The sequence below is a fragment of the Setaria italica genome, chromosome V (assembly GCF_000263155.2).
Source record: "Setaria italica strain Yugu1 chromosome V, Setaria_italica_v2.0, whole genome shotgun sequence".
In the NCBI taxonomy this organism is placed as follows: Eukaryota; Viridiplantae; Streptophyta; class Magnoliopsida; order Poales; family Poaceae; genus Setaria; species Setaria italica.
In genome coordinates this window covers 9,159,894-9,172,958 of record NC_028454.1, presented here as the reverse complement: position 1 = coordinate 9,172,958, position 13,065 = coordinate 9,159,894, and the positions used below count along the sequence as shown (strand labels likewise).

The 13,065-nt window shown below is 40.1% G+C and overlaps 1 protein-coding gene across 1 annotated transcript; it reads right to left on the bottom strand.

Moving 5' to 3' along the window:
• Positions 1-378: 378 nt before the first annotated feature.
• On the bottom strand, positions 379-5,892 carry LOC101763275 (phosphatidylinositol/phosphatidylcholine transfer protein SFH12). Its single transcript, XM_004968193.2, has 15 exons — positions 5,648-5,892; positions 4,207-4,273; positions 3,660-3,939; positions 3,477-3,576; positions 3,088-3,354; positions 2,932-3,009; positions 2,718-2,819; positions 2,573-2,622; positions 2,396-2,489; positions 2,197-2,286; positions 1,938-2,075; positions 1,650-1,758; positions 1,171-1,553; positions 894-968; positions 379-636 (listed from the first exon to the last, which is right to left on the bottom strand). Exons 2-15 carry the CDS (start codon positions 4,250-4,252, stop codon positions 619-621), a joined length of 1,830 nt encoding a protein of 609 aa, XP_004968250.1. The 5' UTR covers positions 4,253-4,273; positions 5,648-5,892; the 3' UTR covers positions 379-618.
• Positions 5,893-13,065: the final 7,173 nt, after the last annotated feature.

Below are 13,065 nucleotides of genomic sequence, written 5' to 3'. Positions count from 1 at the left end.
TCACATATACGTACGCACACTCGTCACTAAAAACACACGCACACAATCTCAATTCTTTGGCAAGTTGCATTTTACATTGCCTCCAAGATGCAAAGTCGACTAAATTTGTTTTATATATGGCAAGAAATACTAAAGTGTTATACTTTATGTATGCCATTTCAAAGACAATTTAGTACCATTGATTATAAACATTTTAGTAGCTGATCTTTAAAAAGTTTGACATAATTGATTCTAGGATAAAAAAGAGTAAATGTACAGATAAAGCATGCAACATGTGCAAAGAGAGTATATTCTCACAAATTTATAATAAATATACTTATATTGGCAATATATACTCAGCAGTCCATCCATCCATAATTGTCCATAGCAATGGCGGGATTGACAATTTGGCATCACATCCACATGGTGAGGTAAACGAATATGTGTCTTGGACAAATAATTTGCAGCAATATTGGGGAAAAAAAGAATAAAAGAACATCATATGCTACAAAAAGAAGAACAAAAGAACATTATATGTTACAATTAGAATCACAGTAGATGCAAACACCAACTCACTCTCTTCCATCGCACACAAAAGCTCTTCTCCCAGACATGAACAATTCAACACATGTTTCACTTCTACCAACGAAATAAACGCTGCAAGCATAATTTCAAAAAGGCAATGTTAATCTCATGAAATGAGGGGATGTAACTCGTTGTAGTGGATGGAACATAGTTTTAAATCCAGATTAATTTGGAAACAAATTCCAGCAAAATCATTGGATTAGAATCATAGCATTATACCACTATGGTTAAGTGAACATCACTATTTTTGAGGAAGAAGAACTGACAACAATTGTATCTACTAATTTAGACATATTTTAATTCATTATTTTTTTTCTCAAGTTAGTTACCTTGCTTTTCTTCTTCTTTTTCTTCTCAATGTACGCAATGATCTCCCCTTGACACTCAAGAGTCTTCTGCAAGGCCTACAAAACCCACATCAAAGTAGTTTTGTAAACAGATTCATTGGTAAAGAATAGAAATATGCAAAATATCATGTACTTCTAAGTGTTTAAGGTCATTCACTGATATAGAAAGATACAAAAATATCTTTTCTATTACTCAGTTTTGGTTTAGTTGGTTACAATGTGGTAACAACTACATTTCCCAACAAGGTGCAGATCATACCTTCTTTGTAGCTGCAAGCTCCTCTTCTAGTGTACTGATGCGAGTGACAGCAGCCTGCAGCATCTCCTCCTTATCAGCAGGCATTGTTGCAGATTTTGTTAGGAGTGCCTTGATCTTCTCCTCAAGCTCGGCGAGGCGCTTCATAGATATGACATCTTCAGCTGCCTTCACAGCCTCAGGTGATAGCTTGGATCGCTGACGGGCTTGGACTTTTGATTTACTTTTTGTGAGGGTAGCAGATTTAGCATCACCACCAATGGTAGCACCAAGTACCTTCCCAGGCATGTTGCGGGTCACACGGAGCATCGTTGCAATGCTCATCACAAGTGCTATGATGCCACCAAAGAGTGGAGGGTTGGATCCATTAGAGGCATTTACAACAGCTGATGACGAACAATGTTTGGTCAGTCTACTAGTGGGAGGAAACATGAGTAGTAATACTCTGCTGAACTTTTTTGAGTTGTAAGGGTGGTACTAACCTTTGGTGATGGCAAGCTTCTCATCTGGTAGTGTTCCCTGACTCTTGCAAATAGCATCTATGGCCTTTTCAACCATTGGGACATCACAAGAATATGGTGAACCAGGGGTCTGAAAAAGTTTGCGGAGGAATGAGAAGTAGGACATATATATACATAGCATGTATTGCGATTATTGAGGTTTAAGCTTGTATGCTGAACAAACTTAGAGCAAACTCTTAACTACAAACATTGCGATATGAATTATGTCATTGCTGGTCATTGAATAATCAATGATAGAGAATGTCTTACAGGATATGAAGTAGGAATAAGATCCTCATGGACAGGTGATAACTGAGGATGTTCAATTCGGCTGCGGGAAATTTTCCTTGACAAAGTGGGCTGACCATCTCCAGCTAATTGTGCCTCCCCGTTGAATGAAGCTTGTATCTTGAATTTAGATAATTAGAGAGAGAGAGAGAGAGAGAGAGAGAGAAATAGTAGTATTAAAATAATAGTGCTAAAGACATCAACAACTATGATATCATGACAATGTTTATATTATTTTTACCTTAGGATATATGATGTCATCTTCACAAATCACTTTATCCTCAGCCTCCGAGATGAGTGAGACGCACTGCCCAGCACCACTTTGAACCATCTTCACATAAAAGTGGGTAGGAATACTGAGTTAGTGCCCTGTGACTTTGGTTATCTGTAGTAAAGATGACGACAAGGATGAGATTAAAGAATTATATTGGATTACTCACCTTCATGATTTCGGGATCTTTCCAAGGGCCTTTGTCAGCCTTCATGCAACCACCTTCGCACTGGCAAGTTCCGCCGAAAAATTCTGGCAACTCGCTGAATAAAATAAATGTGTATATTTAAGTTGGCAAGAGTGTCATAGAAGTAGCTTACAAGCAAATTAGAGCATTGATTCTTACCTGGCATCAATCACCTCAAGAAGCTTGCTTTGATACTTGTTACCTAGAACCTATAGAAATGCATAATTCATGAAACAATCTTCTAACTGAGCTCTAGAATCATGGCTATAGAATAAAACTGTAAAGAACATGAAAAAAAAAATACATGAATCTTTGCAGTAGTCTTTGGGTCAAGGAAGCTCTTCACTGTGCTCCATAGAAGACGGAATCCCTGGCCTGCATTAATGATGAACATCCGGCATAGCGTCTGAGACCAAACAAAATCATTACTGACGAGATAAGAACATTATTGTTTACAAAATTCAGCTCAAAATGTGTGCGCAACTATGGTTCATAATTTTATATATCAAAGGATTTACCTCCGGATAGTTGTCACCGTCAATCTTCTGAAGCATGCCAATGAGTTCCCTTGCAGCTTTGCTGAATTGCTTCATCCCCTGAAAAATGTGTTCTAGGTTACTCACTGTAATATTGCAACCAGTGAGTAAACTTTCCAACAATTGGTAAATGCATACCACTCCTTGCACATCAAGAATTGTTGTGCTTTGATCAATATGGCGCTTCGCAGCAATTGAGCAAGCCGGGAACTTAACAGCAAAGTTCTTCTCAAACTCCTTGACATGGTTCTTGACAAAGCGATCCATTGTGGTGACCTGCATGAGCCTATTGACATCAATTTGTCCAAGTCGTTCAATGTAGACAGGCCTGCCTTCCTTATCAACCCCATGGTAACCTTGAGGGTAGCATTGTGCCACCTTATCAGCTTCTTCGAATTCAAATTCCTATGATGCCGTTATAGAAAAAGAAAATGTGACAACAATTTATGAACTAACCTGTAAGTACTGATGGGAAAGTATTAATCCAAGTGATGTTAGTTTTATAAAACTCTGTGAGCTGTAACTACCTCAAGAATGGTATCCGCACCAAACTCCTTTCTCCACTTCAGCATATCAGACCACATTTGTTTTGCCTTCTCAATATCAAACTTTCTTGCCTTCAAAAACCTTTATCATCACAACTTTCATCAATACTGATCCACATTGAGATACAATCATACATTAGGATGCACCATTACTATATCACACACCTCAACATCATGTGATAGTCATCATGCTGCGATGGTAGCAGCTCTTCAAGTACAAGAAGCTGGCGGAAGGCATCCACAGCCTGCACCTCCTCAGGGTCGCGCTCATCCAAGATTGAGATGGACATAACCTTGCTACTCTTCCTCCCCCTCTTCATGGAGTGCCTCAACTTTTGTGAGGCGCTCATCGCCTTCTTCTTAAGAGACGCGATCATTGCTTTCTTTTCATCCTCCGAGTATTCCACATTGGATTTCCTCTTCTCATCATAGTGTCCATCTAAGGCTGCAAAGAATGTTTTGACAGAAGTCAATTCTGCACAGTTTCATTGCATGGACAAAATTTGACTTTTAAGAATTACGTTGGATTGTGCTTTTGATTGGCAAAAGAAAAGTCTACTTCCCATAATCGTAAATTTTACAGTGTACACATTCATATATTACGAAATATCATAAGTTCTTTATTAGGACAAAGAAAGATAATATTGTGATATAATATGCCAGTTCATTCAACAAGAAAATTCTTATGGCACTTAATTATGTGAATACTTACCAGAGCTCAGACGGTGCTCATGAGGTCCTAATAGGGCTTCTGCCATTACTGGGTCGCCCTATCGTACCTGATAAAAGAAAGAAGAGATCTCTGAACATAAAACTAAATGACAATTATTGCTTGCTTAGGTCAATGCTATGATGGGAAGTACAATCAAAACTGAATGACAATGCACCTAAATGAGGTGATGATAAGCCCAAAACAATATAATGCAACACGAAAAGATAAGATCAAAGATCTTCATATTTAGGGGATAGCTTTACTTTGTGACTGCAGCAGTGCTTGTCAGCACCTTTCACTTGTTTTACGAAAAAGTGTAGTAATTACAGTATTGTGCTCCTAATCATGTTTGTATCAGAATATCCATCTAGAAAATGGATGTGCTCTGATGATATAGAAAAAAATCAAGCTTCCTGTACTGCTGATATAGTCTTTGAAACAGTGGAAAAAACAAAACACTCAGCTACAACAATGTTGAACGCCAACCAGTGTCATGTACTTTTACACAGCAATCAAAATCTTTGGCAATATAAGCTTACCAAATAATGAGAAAATAAAATAATTTTCTGTTAACAGGAGTAAAGTATTTTTTTACTTAAGAAGTGCAAGAATTAGGGGAAGTGCAATTTTCTGTTAGATTGTATTTGTGGTGTATGCGTATAGGGCCCTGCGCCTTGGGCCTAGAGCCCAGCCGGCCCTGATTTGGATTGCTTAGAGATATGAGGAGATCGTATCTGGCTCTGTTTCTATAAGCCTAGCTACGATCTCCTCACCCTTATATATTGTAACCCCTATCTCTCAATCAATCTAATCTATTATTCCACATATTCTTTCAGTATCTATGTTCCTCAGCTTTCCCGCAAAGATTAGTGGTGGTGTAGTCCCCCTCAACGAAAAGACAACCTAATAATTCTTGCAAAGCTCTAGCTCCGTGGCTATGAACAGCCGAACTGGGACACACAAGCACCACCTTTCCCAATTGCTTGGCGTCAACCCCAAACAACGGGATTCTTTGTTGACAGGTCCATCACTCGTAGACTATACCAAGGTAATTGAAAAGCTACGGGGACAAAAATTAAAGTTTAGAAAGCCATCAGCAGCTAGCTGTTTGAACAAACTATGTGCAGCAAGGGACCTTAATTATTATGTGCAGCAAAGGACCTTAATTATTCTGTAGCCAAGAAGAAACGGCCTTAATTCCTCGAACGAGCTAGTAGCCAACACTCCGACCAATGCAAGCAAGAGCACCGCTCCCTACGTCGCCGGACGAGAAGGGCGCGCGTGGCGGCGGAGCAGACACGAAAGCAGCAAACGAGCTCTGACCTTCCGCGCGCGGCTGCGGCGTTTCGTCGAACACGTGGTGGGGAAGGAACGACGCAAGGAAAGGAAGGAATGGTGGGGAGAGAAGAGGGCGAGCGAGGGAGGGTGGCGCGGTACATACCTGCTTTGGAGGTGGGCGAGAGAAGACGACGACGCGGAGGAGGAGGAGAAGGAGGAGGAGCCCCCAAAGGCGAGGCGAGCGGCGGCATAATAAGCAGCCGAGGAAGCCGGCGCCCAACCGCCGCTAACCGCCCCTGACACGCGGGGCCCTGGCACGCACAGAACACACACAGAACACGACGTGTGCGCACGCGTTCGTCGGCGCACGTAGCGTTACCCCGCTTGGGCTAGACCCCCGCGCGTGCTCGGCGCCTCGGCGGGTTGACCAGGCCGATCGGCCGGCAAAGTTCATCCCCGCATGTTGGCAAACTTTTTCTTCTGTGTTGCCGATCGTGGAGGCCACGCAGAGGATTCGCTTGGTTTTGTTTTTTCATGTACTGCAAGCTGTTCCGATTCATAACGGCATTTCTGGAACTTCTTCGCACAAGCATTCTGAAAAGCAATTACTAGTCCTAACCCTACAATATAAGTAAAGAAAAAACGTGTATTACCAGCACTTGGGTTGCACGTAGGAGATTTTAGTGGAGTTGGGGTATATTTTGTTGCTCGTGCGCGAGGTCGTCGGCTAGGAAAAGTATTTGTCAATTTGGAAGGCTTCTTTGCCCGGTGGCAATATACAATACGTGCTAATTCAGGATTATGCTCAGGGAATCAGGTGGGCCGGTGTTGCAACTTACAAGGATCCACAACCTCTGATGACTAAATCGGGTGGCCCACGTCTTCAACCGGCAAGTGATGAGATGTCAATGGTTCGTCACTTCCTATTTGCTTCTAAGCAGCACACTACCCAGAAGCAGCATGGAAGTCTGCTAGAAGCCTAGAATGAACATGACATGGATTCACTTTTCCTCTGTACGGTTTGGTATTACTCCCTCCTTCCCAATTTTTTTTTAAGTCAAACTTGTCTAATTTTAACAAAGGGTATAAAAATATAATAACATGTATACTATCAGATAAATGCACTATCAAGACATATTTATTGGTGGATCCAATTAAACTAATTTGGTGTGGTAAATGCTAGCGTTTTTCTATAAACTTGGTATTCTCTCATGTACCTTATCAAATAAATGCATCAAGACATCTTTGGGGATGGCTCGACAAGGCCCTGCGCAATGGTATTCTCATGCCACACATGACTAATTGACTATTTGAGTTTTCTCAGTCTTAGGCTTAGGATTAGGGTTCCGATTTGGGGAATTTTTTCTCAAATTTTGGGGATTTCCTCAATAAATTTGGGGCTTTTCAATAATTTCTCTTTATCTGCCCAATTCCCCTACTTCTCGTTGCTGAGGAGCGATGATTTCATGAATCAAGTACTAATTGCCAAAAATTTCATTAATTTGGGAATAATTCATGGAAATAGTGAAACCCTAATTTGAGCTCTTAAGTAAAATATGAACTTTGTTGTGAAACACATTATTAGTGATCAATTAATATTATAGATAATTGTAGAGGAACTTTTATGAAAGGATCAACTCTCAAGGGACATGATGTCCTTTGGGCATGTCCTTTCCCCTTGTATAAATATGTAACCAGACCATTCATTCAATCAATAAAGAGAATCCTCAGATTCATTCTTTTTGTCTCTCTTTCAACTCTCAACACGTTATCAGCCACTTTGCTCTCCATCTAAGGCTAATCGGCCACTGCGGCGACATTGGCAAGAACACAAGAAATTTCTGCCTCGCCTCACGTGCAGTGCCTACCGGTTGTACGTTGATCTCTATCATCAGCGTCTTCCACGTGAAGATGAAGGAACAACGCTGCACGACCATCTTCATTACGGACAATTTTTTCACCGAACTGTAGAAATAGGAAGGAGCGAGAAAAAGGATCCAGACATCAAAATTGTACGCATTCATGACGTGTTCTTCATAGAACTAGAGTTCTTTAATTTTTCTCTGCACCAAACCCTTGGTCCGCGTGCTTCTTGTTCTTCTGCTGCGTGGCAATGGTGGAGGCTCTGGTCTCCATTGATCATGCAGATTTTTTTATCAAATTGCATAGCACTTGGCGTGATCACTATCGGCAACGGCAGAGGACACCACAGCTAGCTTCACTATCGGCAACGGCAGAGGACACCACAGCTAGCTTTACCCACGTGCATGTGGCAGCGGTGCTCGCTTGCCTGCACGCTCGGCGAGGGTTCACGTACTCCGGTGCCGCAGCTGCAGCGGCAGACCCGGTCGTGGCCAAGGCAGTGGGGCCCATGGCACCCAGCCGACTCGGCCGCGTCGCGGCCGTCGACCGCCACCCGGGCATCCGGCACAGCACATGGGGCCTAGCGGCGCTGGGTTTCTCCTCCGCGTCTTGAACGGCCGAAAGTGGCCTCGCAAGGCCATAGAGTCCAGCACCCGAAGGGCAGGCTGAAGCTAAGCTCGGCCAGGCTGCCTTCAACATTTCAGCCTAACCTGATTTTCCTGCTCAAAATTTGAATAAAGCCTCCAGGCTTCTGTTCATTTACATGTTCAAAATATTCTATTCTACATGTTCTTTTTTAGTCCCTGGATCTGTAACTATGTGTTGTCATGCACATTGTTAGATATACCATCAGGTATTAGCACCCATGTAATAAGGATGCCAAATTTACCGCAGTAATTGAGCATCATCATGATCCACAGATCTTTCATTGGTTTTACAACAATCTTTACATATGCATACTTAAATACTTGATTAATATTCTACATCACGAAGAAGATGATGCAAAATTATAATTTAGGCATATAAATATGATTTTGGAACAACACAAGGTGATGCGACCTAGGCACTGCTGCTATAAGTTTTTATCTAAGAATTTATTTGCCTAGAGATCGTACTTTTAGGCAGCAAATTTTCTCATCACTAAAAGATCTACATCCTATGATGATTACCTTTAATGTGTATATCCAAAATTTCATACAATGGAAAATTCGTTTTCAATATGACTATCGAGTCATTAATTCCCACAAGAATATAAATAATACATTTACGACAGTTGCATTGTCCATTGACATATATACCTTATTTTCGTGCGAGAATCATCTTACCTTCACTAGTTTTGCATAATCATAATGCCAACATGGTGATTACTCCCAAAATGACCTCCTAATATTACTAGTGTAACACATATAAGTGGAGTCTAAAGTATTTATTGCAATCATGCAAATTATGCCTATAGCAATGAGTTCCTCGTCCACTACTTCAAAGTTTACATCATTTTGGTGATTACCTTTTGATGAGTTAACTCACTAGTACATGATGATCGAGTCACACTCGATAATAGCAGTGATTTCATCGCGTATCACATATGAGGTTCATACTACTTGTAATTCAAATCGCATTTTGAATGCACAAGATTTTGCATCGAATAATTCAAAACTCATCTTGAATTCAAAATTTAGGCATCAACTTTTGCTTAGATAAATAGCAGAAAGAGTGCAACATATTTTGGTGACTATCTTCTATATACAGAGACTATATTTTGGCAATGATCATTAGATCATCTATTCTCACAACAGTGGAGTCCAGAACATGTGCAGTGACTTTTATCACAATTGTGGGAGATATATACTCTCCTTACGAGTATTCAATTATTAATAGTAGATGCACTCATGTTTTCTACAGATACCCCAATATGTTTTCATGACATCTATTTGTATGGTTTCATATCGAAACCTATTACTAAGAAAAATGCTATCCACACTCAACTTGGTCCAATGAACATGGAAATTAAATATTCATAAATTCCTTTCATATCATCTGGGATATGTTATATGCACATACATCAATCCGTATGGCATGTTGTGTACAAAATATTTTTTTCAATATTGATCATATCATTAATTGGCATGATAGCATTGGTCATTCTGACTCATGGAAGATAAGAAAAATTGTTATCAATTCTTTTGGTCATGCATACATTCTCAAAATCCTTAGATTTTGTGCACGGCATGTGTCACAAGGGAATTAATTTTAAGGCCCTCTTACCTAAAAATTCCAATTAACGAGCCACTAAATTTCTTGACACATTCAAGATAAGTTGGCCATATTCAACCATTTATGGACTATCTAGGCAATCTAAAGTGCTTATGCATGCATTTGCAAATAGTCTCACTTGTGTTCCTTCCTGATCATAAGGCATTACAATTTTACCAAATTCATTGCTCTAATTTTTCAACTTAGAGCAAATTTTTCTGGACACAGGATCAAATCCATTATATGGAATTATTTGGTTTTGGGAACTAAATCACTAAGTCACTATATTCATACCAATTATGGCTTAATTGAATCTCTTATTGAGATAACTCATTTGTATGACCATCCAAATAGAATTGAATTTATCAACATTAAGTTGGTAATACGCGGAATTACACACTGCACCTTATAATCTAAATTTATAAAACTACAATCATACGGCTCCCTCCGTTGCAGTTAGTACGTGGAAATATGACCACAACCAAAATATTTTCCATCTGTGTAGGGATGGCAGTTGGGTGGGTTTAGACTCGAAACCCGCAGGTTTTGGACCCGATGGGGGCGGGGACGGGTCTGTTGTCCCCCCTTCCTCCCCCCCTCCCCGGGTTTGCAGGTGTAGGGAACCGAAATGGGGCGGGGGGCGGGGCGTGTTTTAAATTTCCCCCGCGGGTGATCCACAGGGCTCCGAAGTGTATATTTCAGCCTAACAACTAGGTATAGCCCAGCCCAACAAGAACCCTAAGTATATAATCTCCAACTACACCCACCATCACTCACTCCGTCTCCACCACTGGCCGCCAGTGCGCCGCAAGCGCCGCCCGCGCCCCCCACCGGCCGCCCTCGCCCCCTCGCCGTGCGCGCCGCTCGCGCCCCCCGCCAGCCACCCACACTGCGAGCGCCGCCGCCCCCCAGTCCCTTGGTAGTTCACTGTTGCTCGGGTTTCGGGGGCCCCGTTGGGTTTCAAGCACCCACAGGTTTTGAGAGTCGGTGCATGTTGTCACCCGAAATGAGGTTCGGGTTCGGGATGGGTTTTATTCTCGGGTTTCGGGGGCGGGTCTGCGGAAGCTCCACCCGACCCCGACTCGCCCCTTTGCCATCCCTACATATGCGTGTTGGTTATGTTTTCCACATACCGATATCACCACCTTAGCATACATCACGGGCATTAGAGGCCCACACAAATGGTATTATTATCCATCATTTATATAATACCTTAGGTCTCTTATGGGGATTTATACACAGCCCGTATGTCAATCATAGTTTGAGGATAATTCCAAGCATTAGGGGAAGATTAATACCACACATAGAATGCCAGGAATCCAAAATGAATGTTACACATATTCAGTCCTCACATCCACGTACATAACAAAGAATATCTGAACAACCAGTTCAGAATATCTTATATTTGTAACACATTACAAATAGCCTGTCAAATGCATTTTCTTATAAAAGTGTCATCTTATCTAATCCCTACCATTAGTGTTCTAGAAAGAGTGATGATCTAATAAGATCACTCAACTCCCAAATTAAAATAAGAGGGGGAGAAGTATGGTCACTAGGGATATAGCTTATTACATGCATCCGCGGAAATAGGGGGAGACATCCTCCATGATAGTAAATGCAAATCAACATCATAAATGTTGTTAGACACTTTATGGATATTGAAAATCCAAAGCCTATGAATGTTCAGCATTCAAAAGCTCAGCACATGTGCACATAAATTCAGGCACTAGGTCATTGGAACGCCCGAACTCTATCATCGTGGGAAATGAGATATGAGTTCTAAAGAGTTAATATTTCACGTGCTATATTAATTCTATTGAATCAATTATACAAAGACTACAAATTATCGACATATACTCCTCAAAAATTGCTATACACCTTAAACTGAATCTAGACCAAAAGTTCTAGGCCGAGTGTATTAACACTTAAATTGGGTCAAAACAAAGGTGGCAATTATGGAGAATTTCTCTCGTTCACTGGTGAGAGGTATTTACCACAGTAATATCTTCCTACAGATGCATTCTTTATGAAAGCAAGGTGGTGAGATAATGAGAGATTGTAGTAATGGTTTCATGCAGAGACCGAGCAACGTACCCTTGTAGTATATGTGAAAATTATGTTCCCATATTTAATCATTGGCAGATCAAATAACTTGATATATTTGGATATACGAGTCGTCTTTGACTGACTTCATATTCTAAATCTAAATAGAAATCGCAGCATATATTGTGTATTACTCAAGTCACTCCATGACTTGAAACAATGAAGTAGATTGTGGTACAACTGGCTAAGTGAATATCTTCCATAGAAGGATTACTCCAATCACAATGATTGCATATATGTGTTCACAAATAAATCCTAAATTGGATTTTCCATCATCTCAACACACATTAACAAATAAGCAATCCTTTTATGATAGAATTTGAGATGAAAATTTGGGTAAAACCAAACAATGCTTAAGTTTACAACTTATGCATATATATTTAAATAATATTGGACAAGCATATCCATCAACACTTGTGGTCATTCAATCCCTAAAGATGGATTAATATCCATTTAGACCCTGGGATGATAAACCTAGTGCCAAGTGCTAGGGTATCATACAAATTGCAACAGGCCTGATACTGCATTTGTAGATACATTGCTATAGCTCAAATTAGCACAATTCTAACAAACACCATACTGGTGGGAGTCAAAGAGGATATCCACATATATCTAAATGGCACCAAAAGATCTTAATTTATTTCAAGATATGACAAAGTGGGATATCAAGATACTAGCTAACTGATCCCCATATTGCCATATCATAGACTGACACATAATAAAGCTTTCATGTGAGTCATCAAAATAGACTCTAATAACAACTTTTATATGTCATTCTGAAGCATCACATGTATATGTATGACTTTAGCGAATGATAAGATGTGATTCCATCTAATCACTAAACATTATCCATAAATAATAATGCAACTTGTATTGCTTGGATGAAACCATATTACATATGAGCAATATCATTAAATTATTCCCAAAATATTTTATCCTTATTTTTACAAAGTGAAGGAATAAACATCTTGCAAAATATACTCACTAATGTACTTATCCACCACTACATCATAGAATGGTGTCCACGGTAAGTGGTGAGTAATAACTTTAAATTTTATAAGGCTCAGTGGGAGACTCTCCTGAAATTCTAATCTATCCAAACATCATATTGTACTCTTTTACCTGTATAAGTTTTTCCTCACAAAGGTTTCTCATAAAAGGTTTTAATCAGTCAATATCAATACAAAATATATGTCATATCACCTATTTTTTCCCCACCGAGGTTTTTCAAGGTGGTATTCAAGATATATTATATGTCATATTTTCTGTTTTCTGTACAAGAGTTTTTAAGAAGGTATAAAAGACATACAATTCCTTTTCATATTTTCCCATTGGGTTTTGGGGAAGGTGATTTGAATA

Coding starts and splice junctions, on each gene's coding strand:
- LOC101763275 (XM_004968193.2), bottom strand. CDS start 4,252: ATGGCAGAAGCCCTATTAGGACCTCATGAGCACCGTCTGAGCTCTG. Junction 2,623..2,717: donor AGACTACTGCAAAGATTCAT/GTATTTTTTTTT, acceptor GCATTTCTATAG/GTTCTAGGTAACAAGTATCA. Junction 2,076..2,196: donor ATGACATCATATATCCTAAG/GTAAAAATAATA, acceptor TCTAAATTCAAG/ATACAAGCTTCATTCAACGG.